Below are 21,975 nucleotides of genomic sequence, written 5' to 3'. Positions count from 1 at the left end.
ATTATTTGGGTCTTGGTGAAAAGTTTGTTACATGTATTCCTAATTTAACTTAGTTTTACTTCTTCAGGCATGCCAGCAATTCATGACTCAAAATTGTGGATACTGCTGTAAAGTGGAATTGAGGTGGGGTGACCCAGCACTGGTAGATTCCTTTGCTGTGTGGACAAGGGGAGCTGTATCTTGCTTCCCTCAGTCTGGAGCATGTTCCCATGGCAATTTGGTTACAGATAATGCTGAGGCTGCTCATGGGATGAACATTCTTTTGTTGTGGTGGGTTTTGTTTGTCAGGTTTGGTTTTTTGTTTTAACAGGGAGATTTTTTGGAATCATTCAGATTAATGGGGCCTTCAGATAAATTTTAGAAAGTATGCCCTTTACATGAGAAATTGTATGTTTGTTCTGCAGAAAAATCTTGTGTATCATCTCAAAGTTCTTTAAAAAAATGAAACATTTGCAGAGCTTTGCTGAGGGTTACATTAATTTTATTATAATTCATAATAGCTTTCTTTCACTGGGGGGGTGTGAGTGTTATGATTTGGTACATTGCTTTTAACAGTGACGTCTTTGGGGATGTTCACAGTAGTATTTTTTCACACACATAGTTGTTGGGTTCTTATTCCTTGTGAGAAAGATTCAAGTCAGCTCCTGGCTGCAGCTGCAAAGGCTGTAGTGTGGATCATTTGCTAATAAGTTCTGCTGAGAAAAGTGAAACTCATTAAAGCCTGATGAAAATCTTTCATCGTATTTGGATGTACCTTATGTGTTGATTTAGCCCGCAGGCATGAGCTTTTAAGGTCCTATATTTGAAAACACTGGAATTTCTGGGTTATGTTGATGGCCTTGTTTTTGTAATATCACCTCTCCTGTCCTTTGTGGTGGGGAAGCTTTGGATGCTGAGCAATTACCATAATTATAAGATCAAATCCATGGTCAGTCAAGCCAAAATTTTAATTTTTAATTAGGCCTTTGAAGGACTCTGGCTATTATATCACTGCTTGCTACAAAACCAGTTTGTAGCCTCGCATTCTGTTATTGGTTTTCTGCCTGACTGGTATAAGTGGAGTAAATTTTCCTGTCTAAAGTGATGATTCTGAAAAACAACAGGGAAAGTGTTAGCTGAGATTCTTTTCTTTCTCTTTCATTTCCAGGCCGGAACAAGAACATGAAATTAAGTGGCCGACCACACCGTCACATTGGAGTGTTGGGCACCTCCAAGCTCTATGTGATAAGAAATCAAATATTTGCTTTTACCCCTCAGGTAAGCATGTAAAGCTGCCAGGAAAATCACTCCTTTCTTAATGGTATATCATTAGTGAAGCACTATGCTTTTCCCTGCTGTCATTGTACCTTAGGTAGAACAGGGCTGATACAGCAGATGTGCTTTACTTTGTAGGGTTTTTAAGAGCATGGGATGATGGGATGAGTGTGGTAGAACTGCTGATAAATCTCTTTTCTGTCATACAGAGTCTGGTTTCTTTGGCTTCTGGATTAGAACTGGAGAAAGCAGTGAATCAATAGTACAAAGTTGTTGCTGATCTCTGCCCACACCAACATTCTAATTAATGAAATAGTTTTTGCAGAAATAGATCACTTAATATATCTTTCTACCAATTGGTTTGATGAAAAATTTAGTACATGTAAGTCTGCCAAATACTGTAACCCCTAGGAGGTGAAAGGGTCAGTAGTGCTGAGAAATGGATGTTCTGTCTTTTTCTGCTCTTTAGTGTGTTTTTTCAACGTTGCTGGAAGTTTGGATCTTCATAAAATCAATGGCTCCTATATATACATTTAATGAAATGCAACGCACTTATTTCAATAGAATTATTCCAGCACTTGGTACTAGATGTCTCATTCTTCCCCATGTTAGTTGATCATGAGCAGCTTTATAAAGTATCAGTTGTTGTGTTACTTCCCTGTACCAATTTTCACTTTTGCAAATAAGAGAAAAATTCCTTAGAGATGTGATTTTTTTTTTTTCAAAATACCTCTTAGTTCACATCTTACTATGTAAGTAGGACCCAGTATTCCCACTAAAATCTTGCACATATCAAATAAGGAACATACTTACAAGAATTTTCCAAAATGACATTTATATTTACATTAGCAACACAATGACAGTTCTTGCTTATTCCATGTTTTACGGAAACCTCCATAGCATTTTCCCTTGTGGTTTGAAGCCAGACACTTCCCCTTGACTTTTTTTTTTTTTTTTTTGAGGTGGATGGAGTTAATGTTTAATGTCACCTTCCTAAGGTTAGCAGTTAAATCATCTTGTTGATCTTGATGAGTGTCCACAAATTTTGTGATTTTGTCATTTGTATTTCATTATCTTTTCTAGTGAAAACATTGATTAGGTGTGGGGCAAAGGCAGACTCAATTCAGATACTGTAATTCTGAAAAATTTATTAATAACTACCTTTTGAAAACAATTTTAAAAGTAGTTCTGCTTCAGCTAATCTGTTGAGATTGGTTTTTGACCATCATACTTTATCATTTTGTAATTATCTTGGCTGTCTCATATTTTCTTTGTTGTCCTTTGCTTTCACACACTGGAATTGGCCTGATTTTTTAAATGGCTCTTCCTTTTTAAAGGCAGGCAATGAATGTTTCCTCATCTCTGGATTTCTGGAACCTGTTCCTTCTCAATTACCAAAACTAATTGCAAGTGGCTCAAGGATTGTTTTGGCTAGTTCTTGATTCCTTCTGTGAAGAAATTTCTCTGGATTTTGTCAGCTTGAACTTCCATATTCTTTATGCACTTACCCTCCCCAAGGCTTATGGGCTTCCTTAACTTTTGTTTTGGCAGCTTTGACATACTTTCCATTATTTGTCCAGCTTCTTTGGTTCCAGCTCCTGAAGTAGCCATAATAGTCACTTACTGTGGTTCTTGTCTTCCTGCTGCAGTGGGAGCAGCACTTTGCCATTGCACATTTCATGTACCTTTTTTACTCAGTAACTGCCAGCTTTTCTGTATTCTGCTTGACTTTCACATGGTTCCCAAGAGACATACAGTTACTGGCTCCCAGTCCCCAGCGTGCACTTGAGCCTGTTTATTGTTTTTGTTGCTATTGTTAGCTTTTTTTCTCATATTTAGAGTACTTCCATCTTCCAGATCATAGGTCAGTGTAATTGGTCATTGGGAAGATTCTGCTTCATGGCTGTGATTGCCTAGGTTTTGTTTGTATGGCTTACTTTGATGGTCAGTCTACAGGCATAAGAAAATGGACTCTAGCACAAGCATGGATTTCTCCTTCACTGTCTGAGGCCTTGTTAGGTTAATTCAGGTTGTTTGTGTTGTGTTGAGTAGCTCATATGGCTTTTGTGAATGATTTAAGGGAAGAAATAAAAAAAAATAAGGAAAGCACTGACAACTAACCCTATGTTGTGTTTTTCTCTTCTCTAGTTTACTGACCAGCACCACTTCTATCTTGCTCTAGACAATCAGATGATTGTGGAGATGCTCAAGACAGAGCTGGCTTACCTCACTTCTTGCTGGAGGATGACAGGGAGACCAACATTGACATTTCCCATCACCCATACAATGCTTGGTAAAATTAATTTTCTCTGTTTCAAGCAGAGTAGATCACTGCAGGAAAATAGAATGGATGTTGGTTTGAGATGAGACAGGTAGCAGGACTTCAAACATCAGAAGTATAGTTTAATTTTCTCATGTGTATATTGAATCTGGATGGTAATATTTAATTTTGGTTTTACTCCCTCTTCATATGCTTCCATCACCCCCTCATTTTCATGCTATTTCTGTCTGTTTTGAGTGGGTTGTTGTTTGTCTTTAGAACTTGTCTAGGGGTTGTGTTTTGTTTGCTTGTTTGTCTGGGACTTTGAATAAGCTAGTATTGATAGAAGTTGTGGGTTGTGCTTTAAATTTGCCTCATTTACATTGTAGACAACATCCAGTAATTCAGTGTATTTTGATGTGATAATTTAAGAATGTCTGGGTGAGCTTCAATTCTTCCATTATTCTTTTTTTAGTTGATGATGGTACTGACATTCATCCAGCAGTTCTTGCCACAATAAGAAAATTAGAAGATGGTTATTTTGGAGGGGCAAGGTAATGTCAGAATCGCCAAATTATTCTCTCTATGACTTTTAAAATTAAATCCTATAAAAGTCTCAGTTTTGAACTTGTGATAGTGCACAGATTTTGTAGTAGAATTCTGCAGAGAAGGAAGTTTCAGCTTTAATTATTATGTGGCAATCAAATGGTACCTGGATCTCAGGTGCAATGGAAAAGATCTGTCTCCCAAAAAGTGTACCATCTCTGACTGCCATTAATGGATAAAGAAAACAAACATAAAATCTTTGGAAATATGAAATCTTGACTCTGGCTGGGCTTCTGTTATTGAAAAGTAAATTACCTTCACAGTTACTGGACATGATTTAAACATTGATTACATGTAGTACTTGTAAGCTGGCGTGTTCCATTCATCCACAGTATCTCCCTATTCTTTTTCTACTTGCCCTCTCCATCAGTATCTTCCTTTGACAATCAAATATTGTCATGGTTTAAATCCAGTCAGCAGCTCAGCCCCACATGGCCACTCATACATCCTCCCCTTAGTGGGACTGGGGAGAGAATTTGAAGAATACAAGTGAGAAAACTTGTGGGTTGTGATAATTTAGTAAAAAGAGCAAAAATTGCACATGGAGGCAAAGCAAAATGGGAAATTCATTCACCACTTTCCATGGGCAGGCAGTTCAGCCATCTTCAGGAAAGCTGGACTCCATCAAATGTAACTGTGGCTTGGGAAGACAAATGTCTGTATCCCTGAACACCCTGTCCTTCATCCTTCTTACTCTAGCTTTTTATGCTGAGCATGACACCCTATGGTTTGGAATGTCCATGTGGTCAGCAAGGGTCAGCTGTTTGGCTGTGTCCCCTCCCAGCTCCTTGTGCACCTCCTGCCTGTGTTGGTGGGGTCAGGTGGGAAGCAGAAAAGGCTGAAATGCTGTGTAAGCCCTGCTTAGCAGTAACTAATACATCCCTTGGTTATCATCACTGTTTCCAGCACAAATCCAAAGCATAGCTCCATCATTAACTCATGCCTAAAACCAGCACAGATGGTTTAGCAGTTCTGGGAAAAGACACTGCCATTCATGGAGCCTTCTCAGCCCCAGTTTCTTATGCATCATCCTTGGAGCTCAGGTCTTTGTTCAGGGTCTCTCTTCATACAAACACACAACACCCTGCATAATTAGGCTTTGAGTTTGGCCTGCTACCATAACACAGTTAAAATCAATTAATACCTAGAGCAGTAAGTACCCAGCTGGATCTGCCACTGTTGTTTTCCTTTTTTATTTTTCAGTGTCAGTTTCTGTGGCTTTATAGTTGCCGAAGGTGGATTGAATAGTAGGTTTCAGAAATTTTGGAAGAGTTATTGAAAGCTAAGTGAACATTAATCAGTATCAGATTGATGGATGTTAATGATCTTTGGCAAGTGTTCCCTTTTGCAGGGTGAAAATAGGCAAGCTATCAGAATTTCTCACCACCTCTTTTCATACTTATCTGAGCTTCCTGGATCCAGACTGTGACCTGAAACTGTTTGATGACCGTAATGACGACTGTCATAGTCCTGACAGTGAATATGGAGACTACCCAGCAGATTTCTGTGAGAAAGGTAGTAGTGTTTTTTCACTTGGTATTTTTTTCTCTGTCAAGTTCTATCAGCAGAGCCTGGGTTTGCCTACCATGCAGAGTCTGTTCTGTGCACAGCTGGTGGTCATTTGGTTTTCTCTTGCATCCACCTGAGGACAGGGCCTGCATGACTCAGTTTGGAGAATGAAGTTGTGTGTTCTTCCTGCATTTGCTTTATGGCAGTGGCTGGCAGCTGCTACAGCAAAGCTGAGTCTGGAGAGTCAGCAGGTGTGAAGGTGTGGAGGAGGTTTGAGGGAAGTGGACTGTGAGGAGTCATGGACAAGAGTCATGTGTGGAAGAGATGATAGAGTCTTCGAATCTTACAAGTTGGAAGAGACTTTTACAATCAAATCCAGCTGTTTTCTATGATCTACCAGCAAGATAAAACCCCTTTTGATTCCTTTCAAAGGCAAAGCTAGCTTCTAAATCTGTTTTCAGTGTCAAAAAATGATTTTTTTTCTTTTGTTTCCAATTTGTTTGGCTTAAAAATATTTTCCTCACACTATTTTTGCATATTTGAGTGCCCTTATAAATAAGCAAGAATGTAGTGGTGTGTTTAAATAAGAAAATTATAATATAAATAGTGATTTTACCTTTAAGAAACCTGTTTTTTAATGTATGTTACACTAGATAGCCAGGATGAGCTGGATCAGTATATAAATGATGTCCTGCAGAGCACAGAACTGAAGTCATACCTGCCTCCAACTTCAAGCACAACAAGTCAAACACCTGTGTTCAGTGCAAACCATTCCACAGAGGAGATACTGTCAATAATGGCCAAGACAAAGGGCTTAGAAGTTCCAGGTACTTCCCCCTATTGTTTATTTCATGATAATAATTTAAAAACCCGGTTTGGCTGCTACAAGGAGTAAGTTCAAGTGTTTTAAAATTATACCTTTTGACATACTTGTACCACTAGTTCTTTCTGTATAGAGAAGGAACAAGAAATTCCTTAAGAAGTAAGAACGACTGAAGCTGTTGCTGTCATGTTCCCACAGTATCTTGTGTCATGGTGTATACACAGAAAACCTGCAATGAAATGTAACATTTAATCAAAATTAATGTTGTGGAAGCTGCTACAAGCTTCTTAGTTGGATAGAATTTTGGAACCCAAATCAGTTAATTAATTGTTTTGCTTGTATAAAGGCAGACAAAATGTACTTTTTAATTTTAAGAACGTTGCTGTGAAATGAAATGTTTCAATACAAGAAAAACATAAATATTCACGTGTACTTTGTGAATTTGTAAGAACAAATGAAGTAGAGAGGAAGCACAGTCTTTCTAATTATGCTACATTTCTGATAGCCTGATTGGAGGATATACACCTAAATAAGACTTTGGCTGAATTTGTAAATAGATTCCAATATATGGAGTGTTTTATATGTAGTATTCAATGCCCTGGTCAATGGAAGACTTCCCTTAACTTCAGCGTAAATTAATAACTTCCAAGCTTTTCTGTTAGTCTTTTCTGCTATCTTTCATGTTCCACATCATCTGATTTTCCACTGAATTCAGCATATTAACTTAACAGAGCATTAACCTGCATTTAGCATTATAATTTTAATTATGAAATCTTATCAGTTAGGGCATTTTCTTCACTCATTTCCTGTTGAAATGTTTAAAACACTTGGTAGGGTCAGGTCGTTGGGCTGCAGGATTTTGGAGTCATGGGCCAAGTAAGAGGGATCAGCTGAGCATGTAGCCCCTGAGCCTTTGGCATGCTGATCTCAGAAACTCTCAGAGCAAACCTGTAAGGAGATAAGGTTCAGAACATGAGCTTATCTCTGAGTTCCATGCACAGCATCTCAGAAGCACTGCCTCTGTGTTTTGACTCTGGAGATATTTCTGTTGTTTTTGCCTTGTCAAGCTGTTTCATGTAGGTGGTTTTGATTTTCATGTTACTGAAAGAGTATTTTTTTTCTTTCTGTTCTGGTGACTTTGTTTTCCAGCCATGTCTATGTCTCTTCCCACTAAAGTTCTGAACACACACAGAAAGTCTCTGAATCTTGTTGATAATCCTCGTTTCTTTGAGACAAAGGTAAGGTGTGGGAATTTTTATGCAGTTTGTGGTATTAGGATGCAATGCTGTAGCCCTTCTTTGTGTTTTCCTTCCAAACCCTGTGCCAGGTGTTATTTTTCATCACAGACTTCTGGCTCTGCCAGAAGGCTCTGCCTTGTTTTGAAATTTTTTTTTTGGCTGGATGAAGGTTTTTTAGTCAAATAGACACTATTAAGTGGAAAGTTTTTAAATGCATGTGTAAAACAGAAAAGAATATAGTAGTTGCTTTATTTTTAAAAGCCAAAAGTTAAGTCATTGTCCTTAGTTCTAGCTGAACACAAGGGGAAGGCAGGATGTTCACAACCTTCAGAGATGTTTTCCAAGAAATGCTGCTTACAGTAAGATCTGATCAAGAGGGAATTTGTGAATGTCCTTGAGGTACCAGCCAAATCCCACCTCAAGGCATGAAGAAGGAGTTGTGCTGGGCACTTGTTTTTTCTTGGTATTTGTGACCAGCTGCTGAGAATGGCTACAAGAGATTGTATCCAGCCTCCTGAAGGATTCTGCTCTGCACAAGGCTCTGTTTGTGGGAATGGTATTTTAGGATCGTATAAATTGCTGAACAGCTTGTTAAACAAAACTTCTTTTCATCCAAGAATTCACCATAGGATTCACCACATCATCTGATTATTTATCATTTTACTTTCATAATCTTGGAAAAATTATAATGGCAATATCTGCATTCATAAAGTGCCATTTATATGCAGGTTAGAGATGGAACTCAAAAAGCTCTAAATTATTTCAATTTTAAAAAGGACAGTATCTCTCTGCTTTTCTCTTTATAAGTAACATAATATGAGAGGAAAAGCATGAAGGTGATTTCATTTATTTGTTTTATAAAAAAAAAAAATAGATACAAGGTTCTATTCTGGGAATTGTGTTTCTTGGGATTAGTCTTCTTTCTCTCTCTGCAGTACCCTGGCAAGAACTAAGTGATATCTGTATTTCAAGTGCAGAGCTTCATTGCAAGACTGATGTGATTTTTTAATGGGAAGTTTGAAGTTACAGATCTGCTGCTTTTTTCAACATCATGTTTTTTAAATTTTCATCCATCTTTGTTATCAGGACTGTGAAAATGTTTTGCACTTACCTAAAGATGCTCATGGTGATTTGGATTGCAGGAAGCTCGTTGATCAGCTGAAGGAATGTCCAACACTCCACGATCAAGCAGATATCTTGTATATTTTGCATATACTCAAGTAAGTTGCCTGAATATGCACTTCAACATCTTTACAGGTATCTGATGATTCTTGTGCAAAAGGTTTCCACTGTTCAGGTTGGGTTTTGAGAGGATAGTGGAAATATTTTGTGATTTAACAAGTATATTTTCAGTTAGTTTGATTACATTAATTATTTGGATGCAAAAGAAGACTTGTGCAAATTTTAGAGTTGATTGATACACAGTTGCAAATACATAAAAGTCTCCAGGGCTCATAAATTAGATGCACAAATCCTTTCCACGAATGAGAACACACCCTGCTCTATTTGTGGTACTCCATTTAAAGTTCACAAAGATTTGGTGTGATTTTCATAAGGATGAAAGTGGAGGGAAAATTAATCTTGTCATTTTCTAACTAAAGCCAAAATGCAATTTTAATGAGTGTTCACTATTTTTCTTCTAATCCCTTTGCATATTTAAGTATACAACCGGCTAAAATTTGGTACTTTTTAAAACATTCTTGGAAGTAGTCTAGACCCATCTGCTGGGGTTAGTAAACACCTGCTGTTTAAATTGGTTTGATGTGAGCAAAATACAAATACAAACAACAGAATCATCTTCTGAAGTGTGTTTATTGAGCCTTTTTTTTCCTGTGCAGAATACTGCTGGAACCTGTCAGGCAGTTAGCTTTTGGTGCAAAGACAACTATGTGTTAATCACAGATGGTCTGGTCTTCCTTACTTCTACAAAGACTGCATTTTTGTTTATTTTAGTCTGTCTCCTGTGAGGACCTCTTCTTTGATCTTCTCGATTTCCCAAGCAAAATGTTTACCATCCTCTCTTAAAGAATGAAGGAAATCCTATAAAAATTATGTTTTGTTGTTTTACTGCATCTAACACCAGTAATTTCACCAGGAGAGACTGTTGGGCAGGCAGATGGACCTCTGGTGGACTCTGTCAGCAGGAGTTGAAAAGTCATTCTCTGACACTTCAAAACAGTACCAAAGAGAAGCTATAATGCACTGAATTTCAGAACCAGGAGAGGAACAGAAATCTCCTTTGCTTTTTTCAGTAATGGCATAAGCAACACAGAAGTTTAGCTAATAGCTAAGAAAGAGGAGAGGCTAAAAAATTCCTCTGAAAAATCTGAAAAATGGATGTAGTCTTCAGCAGTACTGAAGATATTGTTGAATTCTGGTCTGAAAAAGCACTGCATGCAGTATTCTTCCAGCAAACTGTCCATGTGAATGCTCAATTTAAAGTTTAGTAGGAAATCCTTCAGATGGTTCCCTTTCAAGTCACTGGCTTACAGCTGAAAATGCTCAAATTAGTGTGAAAGTTCCTGGTATCAAGAGGATTTTGTCCACATGTAATCAGTCTGTGGTGAAGGCACAGGTGTCCCATTTGGTATTTAATTCTGTCACCAATGTGAGCAAGGCAGTCAAAATCCAGCTGTGTGGTGAAGTTTAGTGTCTTGCCTGATGACAATTACCTCCTGTTTGTTTTGTGGCAGAGGTGCTGACTGGGACACAGAGCTGGATGGACAGTATGGTGTCACTGTTCACTGCCTCCTCAATGAGCTCTACAGAAAGGCAGGCCTCAATCAGGAATGGGGCTTAATCCGTTACATTTCTGGCATACTCAAAAAGAGAGTTGAAGTCCTGGCTGAGGTATGAAATGCAAATAATCCTTTCAGCTTCCTGCTTGGGAACAGAGATAAAGCTACCAGTTTGCTGTTGGGGTTTGTTTGCCCTTCTAGTTTTACTTTACAACATACATAGTGCAGCATTTTAAATTAAATATTGTTTGGTTTTCTGATCTAGAGTCCTACTACATCTTTTTCTGTATCTGTCTGTACTGCAGACTGATAATGTTTCCATGGACTGAGAATGTCACACTGTAAATAGTTGTGAAGATTTAATTTCATCTCTGTTAATTGGAGAATCTTAATTGTGTGCTTTGAAAGCTGCAGTTGTCAGTGGTAATTCTCTATTGCTGTTGTGATGGTATGAATACTTTTGAAGCACTGCTATGTCCGAGTGCTAGTGATGACAGGAAAACATGTTCTGCCCATTTCCATCCCCTTGAGTGGATAGTCTGCCTTGTGAATGGATGTTTGGAACCATTTAAATATCCATGACTATTAAGTGGTAACAAGAAAAATCCACTGTTAAGAGTACAGATATTTTGATAATTACAAAAAGGTTTCCTCTCAAGTATTCTAAAAGTATTTGTTTAATTTTCTAGTAATCCCCTGCATATTTCTGAGGAGCTCTTTCTGTAATTCCTGGCCAGTTTCAAGGCTCTCTGTCACATCTAGGATGCCATATTTAGTGACAGCCTTGTCTGTGGGGAGCAGTTTGTGATAATCACTGTACTGCATGGTACTTCATTAAGCACAGAACGTTTTTCCCTTTCAAGACACAATGGATGAGCAGTACAGACATGCTCACAAAAAGCCATGTATGTTAACTTGAAAAGGTATTGACAAAGAATTGAGGAGGAGGAAAATAGAGATGATCTGTTTTCTTCCATGTTAAGGGAGTGAAAATAGACTCTACAAAATCAGAGGAACACTGCTCTGTGATGTTTTTTATTCAGGATACTGAAACAGGTAAACTGACCACCCACTTTTAAAGGAGGTCAATATAAAAGAGTAAACACTGGGAAAAGTACCTATTTCAGAATCAATCAGGAATGTCATGCAGTATTCTGGGTGTTTGTTTTTGGAGATAGTTTAGTACACAGGGTTTTTTTAACTAATGTTGCCAAATTTTTCACTGATTAAAAATATGGTTATCTTAAATAAAGAACAGAAGTTTATCATATGATAAAGGATGAAAGCCTTTATTGGTCTGCCAGCCCCACTAGAGTTCCTAATCTAATCATTTTGCTGCTGATTTCACTGAGCAGGGAAACAGGCCACATTCAGCCTTGGCAAACTCTCATAGCCCTGTTAACCTCAAGAGATCTTTGGAAGCTATTTTAAAGCATTCTGCTTGATTTGCATGTCTGGTAATTAATTGAAATGCATTTAAAAATTGCTGAAGAAATGGAATTAATTTTATTTGGTCAATTAAAAGCCATATCACTTCCACATGACTCAGAGAAAGATCTCTTGCTTTTTCTCCCCTTATGATAGGCATGCACAGACCTTCTGTCACACCATAAGCAACTTACAGTGGGCCTGCCACCAGAACCCCGTGAGAAAATCATTACCACGTAAGTTGGAACTCTGCCTCAGGCACAGGCTGCTCTTCATCTTCCTGCTGGTACCATTCTGCTGCTATTACCTTCTTTTAAACCTTACTCCTTGTCCTCAAAAGGATTTGCAGGCACCCAGGTAGAATTGTAGGCACCTTTGTTCTGGGTGATTTGATCCCAGTGCTTGTTCTAGAATTTAATAGCTGGTTGTACTGAGTAACTGCTGCCTGTGGTTTGTCTTCTCACAGCCCACTGCCACCTGAGGAGCTCACCGATCTCATTTATGAAGCCAGTGGCCAAGACATCAGTATTGCAGTCCTGACACAGGTATGCAGCCTGTGCAGAAAGGCTTCTTGGACTGTGCCCAGTGCTGTGCCAGTGTTTGCTCTGGGACTGGGAGAGCCATGAGGCCCCACTCTGACAGGTGCCTTTGTGGGTTTTCCTTACAGGAGATAATTATGTACTTGGCGATGTACGTCCGCTCACAGCCCAGTCTCTTTGTGGAGATGCTCCGGCTCCGCATTGGTCTCATAATCCAGGTCATGGCCACTGAGCTGGCACGAAGCCTGAAATGCTCAGGTAGGAAGCAGTTTTATTGTAAGGGTACTCATGGAATCATTTTTGCTTCATCCTTCATGGTTGATTTTTCATTTATGTGTGTTAAATTCTTTCATTGACCTCTTAGTTCGTATGTGCAGTTACAAACCTTGAAAATCACTTCTTTTTGGCTTAATGAAAGATTTGTCTCCCCTCAACACCCAGTTATTAGAAAGAAATACCAGAAGATATTCTTTATGGAATAACTCTGTCTCTGGAATTTAGATCCACATGTCATTTGCTGTTGGGAGATGGCTGTGATACCTTTCCGAGTGATCTTGTCTATAAGGGAGCAACTGCTTTCTCATCATGAGCTTCAGTGAAATTTTGCACAAGCTATGACATAATAAAGATTAATGCAAATAGTGTTATATGGAGTGTTTAGTCCTGAAATGCATTTTCTTTGAAATGTGACTACATATTAATTTTTTTAAAGGAAGGACTAGCCAAAGAGTTAAATGTTATTGGACTTCATTCAGTTTCCTTAACTGGCTTTATAGCTTCTTGTCTTTCCCATGACATTTGTAATTTTGTTTTGTTTTGTTTAACTAGGTGAAGAAGCTTCAGAGAGCTTGATGAATCTAAGCCCTTTTGATATGAAAAGTCTCCTACATCATATTCTCAGTGGGAAAGAGTTTGGAGTGGAAAGAAGCTGTAAGTTGTTCACTTTTATATGTTAAGTTAGATTGTTTTGTAAGTGGGGATCTATTCTTTCTGCATGCAAAATAAAGGTATAGGTAATGTATTAATCATGGGTGACCAGTGCATGTATATGTCTGCTGTGAAATAAACAAAACACAGGAAGCTATCCTGCACTGAAATAAGATTGTATCGAGTTTTCAGTAATATGAAGGCAGACTGCTAAGAAAGAAATTTTATGGAACCAGAACAATAGCCATTAAAAGGTCATATGTAACCTGCCTTCAAGAAGCATGTCTTTGATGCCCATATATTCCTGACTGGCACATTGACTGTCTCTTGGGCTCTCTGTAGACCTGTTGCAATTCTGACTAAATTTACTATTGCTCACTGTCTTGGAAAATCAGTTTCTGATATCCAAGAATGGATTTAGGCCCCTTACTTGATACAATCAGGTTTGAACCCTTGATGTGATTCTGTGAAACTGTCACCAAGAGCATTGCACATTTCCGGAATGATTTTAACTTCTTAGATACAATTTCATCTATTTTTCTACCCCTAGAATGTTAAAAATGTCCATTTGCTTCTTTAGTGCGCCCTGTAGATTCTTCTTCATCCAGCCCTGCAATTTCTATTCATGAGATGGGGCATTCTGGAGCAACCAAAACAGAAAGAAGTGGTATTACTAAATTGAAGAGTGAGATGAAGCAGGTGAGAGTTTTCTGTCAATGCTCATGAGAAAGTACAGTTTTTCTAGAACTGTGTTATGTTAAGATTTATTCATGCTAAATAACAGAAATTTCCAAGGTTGCTTTGATTTTAAAACTGATCACTAAATAGAAGGCAGTTAAGGGATGTTACCTCCAAAAATGTTCTTCTTCTTTTGTTCTTGTTTCACTTTCTGAATGTAGAAGAATTTAAAGAAAGTGTAATATATTTGTAGCATCCACTGTGGGGAAAAAAAAAGCTCTTCTATCATGTTTAGCTAAAGAAAAGTTACATGTACAAAAAGAAGATTTTATGCAGTGTTTGTTCTTGTACTTGGCCCAAGTTGCAAAACTGGACTACATGCCTTTTGGAAAAGATTCCGTGCCATGTGGAAAAGGAATCTTGTTTTGTTTTCCTCTGGTTCTGTTTCTTCAGGAATGGAGGATGATTACTGCTAGAATTTATATGTATATATTCAAGTTCAATACTTTAAATGATACTTCAACTGAGTGTATGGAGAGATCACAGAAAACACAACCAAAATACTCTCAGTTAATGTGCCTGATGGTTTTGTTATGAGTGGTTTGATTTCTCTGTTTTGTGTCTCTATTAGTAATTTTCTTTTGCTTTAAACAAATAGGAAGGTGGTGGTCAAATAAAATGCATTTGTAGGAATGGTTCCGTTTTTCCTCACGTGTTATTCAAACTAGAGACAGAAGGCTCCTTGCAACATATAAAGGAGGCTTAAAGGAAAGATGAAGAGGTGCTTTTTGCCAAGGCCTGTAGTGACAGAATAATGAGCAACAGTTTTAAAGTGAAAGGGTGGGTTTAGATTATGTACAAGGACACATTTTTTATGATGAAGGGGGAGAGGTAGTGGAAGAGTGGAATAATGAAGTTGTGGATGGAAATGTATAAGAGAAGTCCCTGGAAATATATATGGTCAGATTGAGTAGGCCTTTAGAAAGGAGTGGCATTTTTGCATGGTATTAACATGAAGCATTTGCTGGTGGCAATAAAGATCAGTTAATGATTCTTCATGGGACATGGTCAGGCAGGGAAGCAGAGATGCCTGAGGAGCACATGATGTCTCTTGTGAGACCTGGTTGCAGTGTTTGAGCTGTGCCACTGCTGGAGCATCAGTGTGGATGAAGGGGAGGCTGTGAAGGTGCTGCCAGCTGTGCTGCACCGGCCCTGAGGTGGCTTTGGAGGTCAGTCTGAGCAGGCTCCCAGTCAAACAGGGGTGTCTGGATTCGGGGCCTTTCCAGAAAGGAGGAGGGACAAGGCACTAGATGGCAGCAGTATTTTGTTTGAAATACAGAGGTGGGTGAATTGGAGTACTTGGACCTCTCTTAACATTAGAAACATAGTTCCTTTGTTGCTTTCACATTCCACAAAAATTTGGTATTTTGCACAGAGGAGGAATTGGCTGGGCTTATTTTTGTACCTCCCCCTCACATACACACTTTGCCTTTCCTGCTGCTTCCTGCCACATCTCACTAGATTCTCTGAATTATTGCCTAGCAGCTAATGTTGACTAGCAGCTAATATAATGTCATTTTGGCAGGTGGTTGGTGGGGTGCTGCAGGATACACTTTGTTGTTACCGGGAATATTTCAAGTACTTGTACTAACATCTCTGGAAGTGTTGAGCAACTGGAGCTCCCTGATTTGTGGCTATTCTTTCTTGATTCAGAACCATTAACATTGAATGTGAAGGCATGGCTTGGGGTGGGTATTTAGAGAAAAGTGCTTAAAGGATGTGAGGTGCTGCGTCCACATTTCAGCAAAAAATTTGCCTTGCAGCTTTTTGTTTAGTGCTGCCCATCTGGTTGGCATCCTGCTGTCTCTCCAGCAAGATGAGCTTCTCATGCAAAGAGAAGCTGGTGGGATTGCACAAATGAGGAATGGAAGTAGGGGATTTGGCTTTTACCTCAGCCCCAAATCACAGGGAAGCTTTTGCTTGCATTTTAAACTGATGGATTTTGCTGGCCATGCTGGGAGCTCCATGGATGGCATGGGCTGCCAAACAGGCTCTGCCTCATGGTGACCCTGAGAATCAGCAGCAGCTGCCCTGGTATCAGCTGAAGTGCAGCGCTGCTGCAATTTTTCCCTGAGTCCCTGAGGTTATTCTGTATCTCTTGCCTTTGCACCTGTGTGCTACCTAACCTTGTCTGTGTTCTGTTCTCCTGGCTGTCTGATGTTGGTGTCTGGTTTTGTTTCACAGTTCTTTCATGAGGGGCACTCCATGTCCAGCAGCACATTTGGTTCCATGGTAAAACACTGTCTGTAGCTCTGCACCTGCTTTTCACCCTGTGTGTGTGTTTGTGTGCAAGGGTGTTGGCTCTAGACACCTCCTCTGTCTTCTCCTGCCTAAAACTTTGTTTTCAAACCTTACCTCTTTGTCTTGTCTCTATTGGGAACCCAGTCTCATTAGTAATGTTCTACTAGAAGTTGAGTCTTGCATTTAGATCCACTTAGTTCTGAAGCTTAAGCAGTTGTAGCAGATAAAGTACTGTAGCAGCTGATTTAGCTACTTGATAGTAGATTGTTACAGGTGTCTTCAGTATGTAAAAGTAATGTAATGTTGATAAATGCTGACAGCCTCTGGACAGTGAGGAACCCAGAATCAAGATGCTGAAATAAGGGTTACATGGGTATCACTTAAAGAAATCATCATCTTTCAAGTCAGAGAACTGTAGCTCTTCTTAAGCTCTCACTGTCTGCATCTTCAGACTTACTGTCAATGGCACATCTAAATGCCTGGAAAAAACACAGCTACAGAGCAGGAAGTTCTGTCTGTCACGGTCAGTCTGCAGTGGGAAGGAACAGCAAGCATTGGAACATCAAAGGAACACCAAGTGTGCCTCATGGACACTAGTAGCAGTGGAAAATGACTGTTTGCTGGGGAATTTTTCTATTTTGCAGAGCTTGGCTATGTAGAGTTTATGAGCCTGCACTTTCCAAACGAGCAGTTCACAGTTATTTTCTTCCTTCATTATTACATGTGGTGTCTTATTTTGGAGATAAGGGCATTTAAGATGGCACTTTCAGTAAAGTCCTTTCTGGTCTTAAAGTAACAGGTATCAAAAAGGAAGGAGCAAACCAGTGGGAGATCCCAAGTCAGAGCTACAATTTAATAGGAAAATTAAAATAAACTGCAGTAGTACAAAAACACTGACAGAGTCAGAATATAACCTGACACTCAAGGTCCAGTGGTGATGCAGAAGGATCTGGTCTTCCTCTGGAAATCCAGTGGAAAAGGGCTGCCTATGGTGTTCCAAATCTCAGATTATATCCAGGTGGGAATGCTTGGCTCCTCCCACTGGGTGGAGCATCTCACAATGGGATGATGTAATTTTATCAGTCATGCAGTGGGACTCAATGGCCACTAACAGAAGATACCTCCCTGGAGGGAGGATCTCATGGAAGAGATATAAAACACTGCCCTACCTGATTTTAATAGATGGCCCATTAACAGACTGTATCCCCCCTGAAGTTATGAGGGATGGGTCATAGAAGAGATAAACCCCACTGCCTCACCTAGTTTTAACAGATGATAATAGAATACATACTTCTGGTTACGTCTTGCATTGCAACCTAAGACAAGAACACAGAAGAGCACGGTCTCTAGGATTGCAAGCAATGGGCAGACTGCATGTGTGGAAATCACAAGAGCAATTGATGGTATTGCCCCAACTTTGAAAATTATTTGCTGCCTAATTTGGTGTCCTGACCCGGTAGAGTAAAATAATAGAGCAACAAGGGTAGTAAAGAAAACAGGACTCATACTTACAGAGGGACAGGCATGATGATTGTGTGGCTTCATTAAGTCAATTTTTAATCTACTTACTTTAATAGAGCTTTTGCATGAAGGCCTCTCTTGCTAGACTTATGAAACTCTTGATACTTTCACAACACCAAGCCCCATGTCCAAGTGAATCAGACCTACCTGCAGATCCCCCCACATTGCACAGCAGTGACACTGCCCTGGAAGCAGTTTGTGCTTGTTAAAATAGTCAGGTGTTTCATTAAACCAAGCAGTGGAATTCACATGGGTTCAGCGTGTTGAAATGATTGCCTGTTTTGTTGAGCAATGATGGAAGTTCTTGAGAAATTAAGCTTGTTGCAAAGGAGAGAGATGGGGATGAAGGATCAGTCCCACCCCATCATCCTGTGTGACACCAAGGCCTGTATTTTTTCCCTGGTTCTGAGGTAGCATTACAACAGAAATATATTGGCCAGGAGTGGCACTTGAGGTGGGAGAAAGCAACTAACCAAAGCTTTGATGTCCTTACAGAGGAGCAGTACTCCATCATCTCCCACCAGTACTTCTCCGACTGGCTCCAGTGGAGACATGAGCTGGGGTGACAGAAAAGGGCAGTGGCTGCGCAGAAGGAGGCTTGATGGGGCTATTAACAGAGTTCCTGTTGGCTTTTATGAGAAAGTCTGGAAAATCCTTCAGAAGGTAAGCTGACTGCTGTGGAGGAAGCAAGCAGGCTGTGACTCAGGGAAGTGGTGGTCCAGGGGTGGCATCTTGCCAGGAGTGGAAGTTGGTCGACAGGTGGAAACAAGAGTCACTGGTAGAAGGGTGTCTCTTGAACATAAACGGGCTCCATTAACACAAGTTCATGTGTTTCTTTGGAAGTGTGTTTTTTCTCTGAAACCACCAATGCTGAATTTTGGCTGAATGATTCTGTTCCACCACTGCCTGTAGTGGAACACCCCCTGGCCTAATGCATGTTGTCAGTGCACCTAAAGGGCACTGCAGTGAAATGCAGTTCTGTGATCCATGTCAGAAAGGCTGTGACAAATGAAGTGAGAAACTTTTTTAACTTTTCCAGAATATATTGAGACCTCTTGCTGGCCCTTCTGAGCTGTATGGCATTCTTAGTCCTTTTTGTTTGTTAGTTTGGTTTTAAGTGTAAAGGAATATCAGGATATCAGTGGTATAGAAATGTAAAACAAAAAAGTAGCTCTCCAAGAAGAAGGAGAGGGAAATTGCAAGTTTTAACTTACTTCAAAGTGATTATGCACCTGTTTTTCTGCTTTGCTGGATACAGGCCAGCATTTGGCACCTTGCAGCACTGAGCTGTTCATGCTTGCTTAGTTGGGAAAAGAGTGTATCACCAATTTAGGCTGGTTTGTCCTTCTAAAATCCCTTACACTGAAGCTGTTAGTGTTGATGTCAGCCAAGACAAATCATATATCACCTCTTGACTGTTTACTAATAGGATCATCCAGTAGAGTGAGCATCACTTCTGACCTAATGTAATAGCTGACAGTAATTGTATGTTTTTTCTGGCTGTTAAAATGAATTATGCTTGTCTTTAATATTTCATTCTTAAAATCTCTTTGGACTATTCATAAAATCTGTCTTCTCTTTTTGCTGTGTTTCTATACCTCACGTACCCAGATGTGTCCCTCCTTAACCTGCCTTTTCACCATTTAGGTTTTGTCACTGTTTTCTTTATACCGCTTGTTATTTCTCTCCCCCAGTGGTTGACATCCTGAGGTGTGGTGTCCCGGATCTGAAAAACATAACTAAATGTTGCTGTAGAAAAAATGAAAAAGATTCTTTCTTTTGTGGTCTGTTGTCTTGTTTTTGTGTTATCTTTTATTTCCAAATCCCTTCCAGCAGAATGCTCCCATTGATTTGCTTCCCTCCTTTGTGTGCTTTTGCTGTAGTGGCTCCTGAAGTGCTCTGCTTCGTTAGCTGGGCTGGAGCACAGCATGCTCTAGTGTGTCATGTCAGGCTATTTCTAATCTTTGCCAGTTACATAATAACTTCTTCAGGAAGGATAAAATAATATTTTTGTACAGGGCTTTTTGTGTCATTTGGGGGTTTTTGCTTTACTTTGTTTTTTTTTTATTTTTTCCTAACTGAAAGTTGGCTTAGAACAGAGAACACTCAGACTGACTTGCAAGAACTGTAATTTCTGTTCACTCTTAAAATATTTCAGTGCCATGGTCTGTCCATTGATGGGTATGTTCTTCCTTCTTCAACTACCAGAGAGGTACAGTAAAATGCCCATGATTTTCTGGCCACATGTCTGAATGTCTGGTTTGACAGTGTAAGATACAGCAGGGCCTCTATTACAAATCCTTGGTTTTACTTTTAGAACATCTGGGCCCAGCACCTCCACCAGCTTCCCTGGGTCTGTGCAGGTAAATTCCTACCAGGCAGGCCTGGGAGGAAGCTTGTGACAAGTTTTCCCTTTCCTGAGCCTGCCTTCTGCACACCCTCACTGTCCCCCTGTACCCACGGGGAGGCTCCAGAGAGGGTGGCTGACAGCAGCCCTTTGGGGGGAAGGTGAGGCAGCACAGACTTGTTGGAATAAAGCAGGCACGTTGCTTGCCACTTTTTTTTTACATGCTGCAACAACAGGCAGTGCATTTCACAGTCTCAAAAGTAAATACAAGTTAAGGATGATTGTTTCTAACCAAAGCTTTGGCTCCTTAAATCCATAATATTTTCTTGCATTTTTTTCTTTGCTGGATACTGTCTTTAGGTGCTCTGGGAAATTTTGTTTCACATCTATGAAACAAATGCTTGTGAATAGTAATCCATCAGTGCAAGAGTGGTGCTTGTGTGCCCGAGACTGTTTTCCTGACTGTTTCCCTCAGATTTGTCTCTGGCTTCCTTCTTTTCTGAGGAACTGTGATAACAACTGAAGAGAGGAGCTGGAATTTTCTGTCAAATTTAAATGTTGGGTTTGTGGCTTTTTTTTTTCCAGAAAGGACGGCTTTATTTATCCCTATTGTTTAGATAAAGAGACTTCTATTTTTAGCCTGTCAGACCTAGAGAGTATCTAATTTTGCTGTTTAAAGCAATTGAATAAAATAAGCACAAAGTTCCTAAGGCAGCATAACATCCACAGAGCCATGCCAGTGCAAATTAAGCTGCTCTGCAAACAGAACAGTGATATTCCTGCATGGCAAAGCACAGGGGTTATTTAAAAATATTCCCTCAAAGCAGGTGGTTGTTTTTAGAACTCAGGAGTAAGTTTGGCTTTGCAACTCACCTGCAATGCCAGAAAGATATGTACAAGGCAGAGTGTGCGAGAGCACAGCCTGAGGAGCAATGAGTTAATGTACCAGCTAAGCATCAGCAGCACTGTATGTAAGTGAGATGTGTGTGCTGAGGGCTGGAGCAGGCTTCTGGACGTTGTGTAACTGTTTGCAGAATCAGGTCTAGCAACACGAAAACTTTCTGTAAGTGCTAAAGCTGCACAAACATTTTGTTCGCTTCAGTCAGTCTGCCCCCGTGTGTGGAGAGGAGCATATGCTTCAGTGCTTGCAGGATGTAAGGAGCTAGTCTTTTAGATTTGTCAGTTTGTCTTTCCATTTCCACTCAAACTTGCCAGATGACCCCGTGCGAAATCAAGTTTGCAGTGCACGTGGAGTCGGTGCTGAACCACGTACCCCAGCCCGAGTACAGGCAGCTCCTGGTGGAAGCTATTCTCGTCCTGACGTTCCTCTCCGACATCGAGGTGAACAGCATCGGGGGCATCATCCACGTGGACAGAATCGTGCACATGGCCAATGACCTGTTTCTGCAGGAGCTGGTGAGCTCAAAGGGCACTGGGGGGAAGCCTTCTCCTTTCAAAATTATCCCCTGCTCTTTTTTTAATGAACTTGATTTTGTCCTGGCTCTTCCTCCTTTGTCTCTGACAGACTAAATCACTTAAGTATCTTCTGGAAATATATTTGGGAAAACTAATGTAAGAATCATGAGAGATTTAAAGGGAATGAAATTGTAGTGGCTAACTACCTCTGAAGTAGAAGTGAAGTTCTGCTTTATTCAAGGCATTACAATTACCAATATTTGAATAATCCTACCGATTCCCCCCACAGGACAAAAATCCATGAAGTTATATGTTTTTCATTTACTTGCACTGATCCAACTAAGTCATGTGGGCCGTATAGCAATCTGATTAAGGTTTTCATGAGGGGAA

General features: G+C 39.8%; 1 protein-coding gene across 2 annotated transcripts in view; it reads left to right on the top strand.

Annotated features, from left to right (window-relative positions):
• Positions 1-21,975, top strand: part of PHKA2 (phosphorylase kinase regulatory subunit alpha 2) — a 43,842-nt gene that overhangs the window by 17,830 nt on the left and 4,037 nt on the right. For both annotated transcript variants that reach the window (XM_079320399.1, XM_079320400.1), the window contains 16 exons: positions 1,148-1,257; positions 3,403-3,547; positions 3,990-4,068; positions 5,472-5,635; positions 6,283-6,456; positions 7,602-7,690; positions 8,777-8,910; positions 10,384-10,540; positions 12,013-12,092; positions 12,323-12,401; positions 12,524-12,653; positions 13,224-13,325; positions 13,903-14,021; positions 18,318-18,485; positions 19,981-20,034; positions 21,385-21,585. In XM_079320399.1, coding sequence (XP_079176525.1) covers positions 1,148-1,257; positions 3,403-3,547; positions 3,990-4,068; positions 5,472-5,635; positions 6,283-6,456; positions 7,602-7,690; positions 8,777-8,910; positions 10,384-10,540; positions 12,013-12,092; positions 12,323-12,401; positions 12,524-12,653; positions 13,224-13,325; positions 13,903-14,021; positions 18,318-18,485; positions 19,981-20,034; positions 21,385-21,585 — 1,985 coding nt within the window. The remainder of the gene's footprint in view (positions 1-1,147; positions 1,258-3,402; positions 3,548-3,989; positions 4,069-5,471; positions 5,636-6,282; positions 6,457-7,601; positions 7,691-8,776; positions 8,911-10,383; positions 10,541-12,012; positions 12,093-12,322; positions 12,402-12,523; positions 12,654-13,223; positions 13,326-13,902; positions 14,022-18,317; positions 18,486-19,980; positions 20,035-21,384; positions 21,586-21,975) is intronic.

Source organism: Erithacus rubecula, assembly GCF_903797595.1.
Source record: "Erithacus rubecula genome assembly, chromosome: 1".
NCBI lineage: Eukaryota > Metazoa > Chordata > Aves > Passeriformes > Muscicapidae > Erithacus > Erithacus rubecula.
Note: the sequence above shows the minus strand (reverse complement) of the source record. Positions and strands in the feature narration are given on the sequence as shown.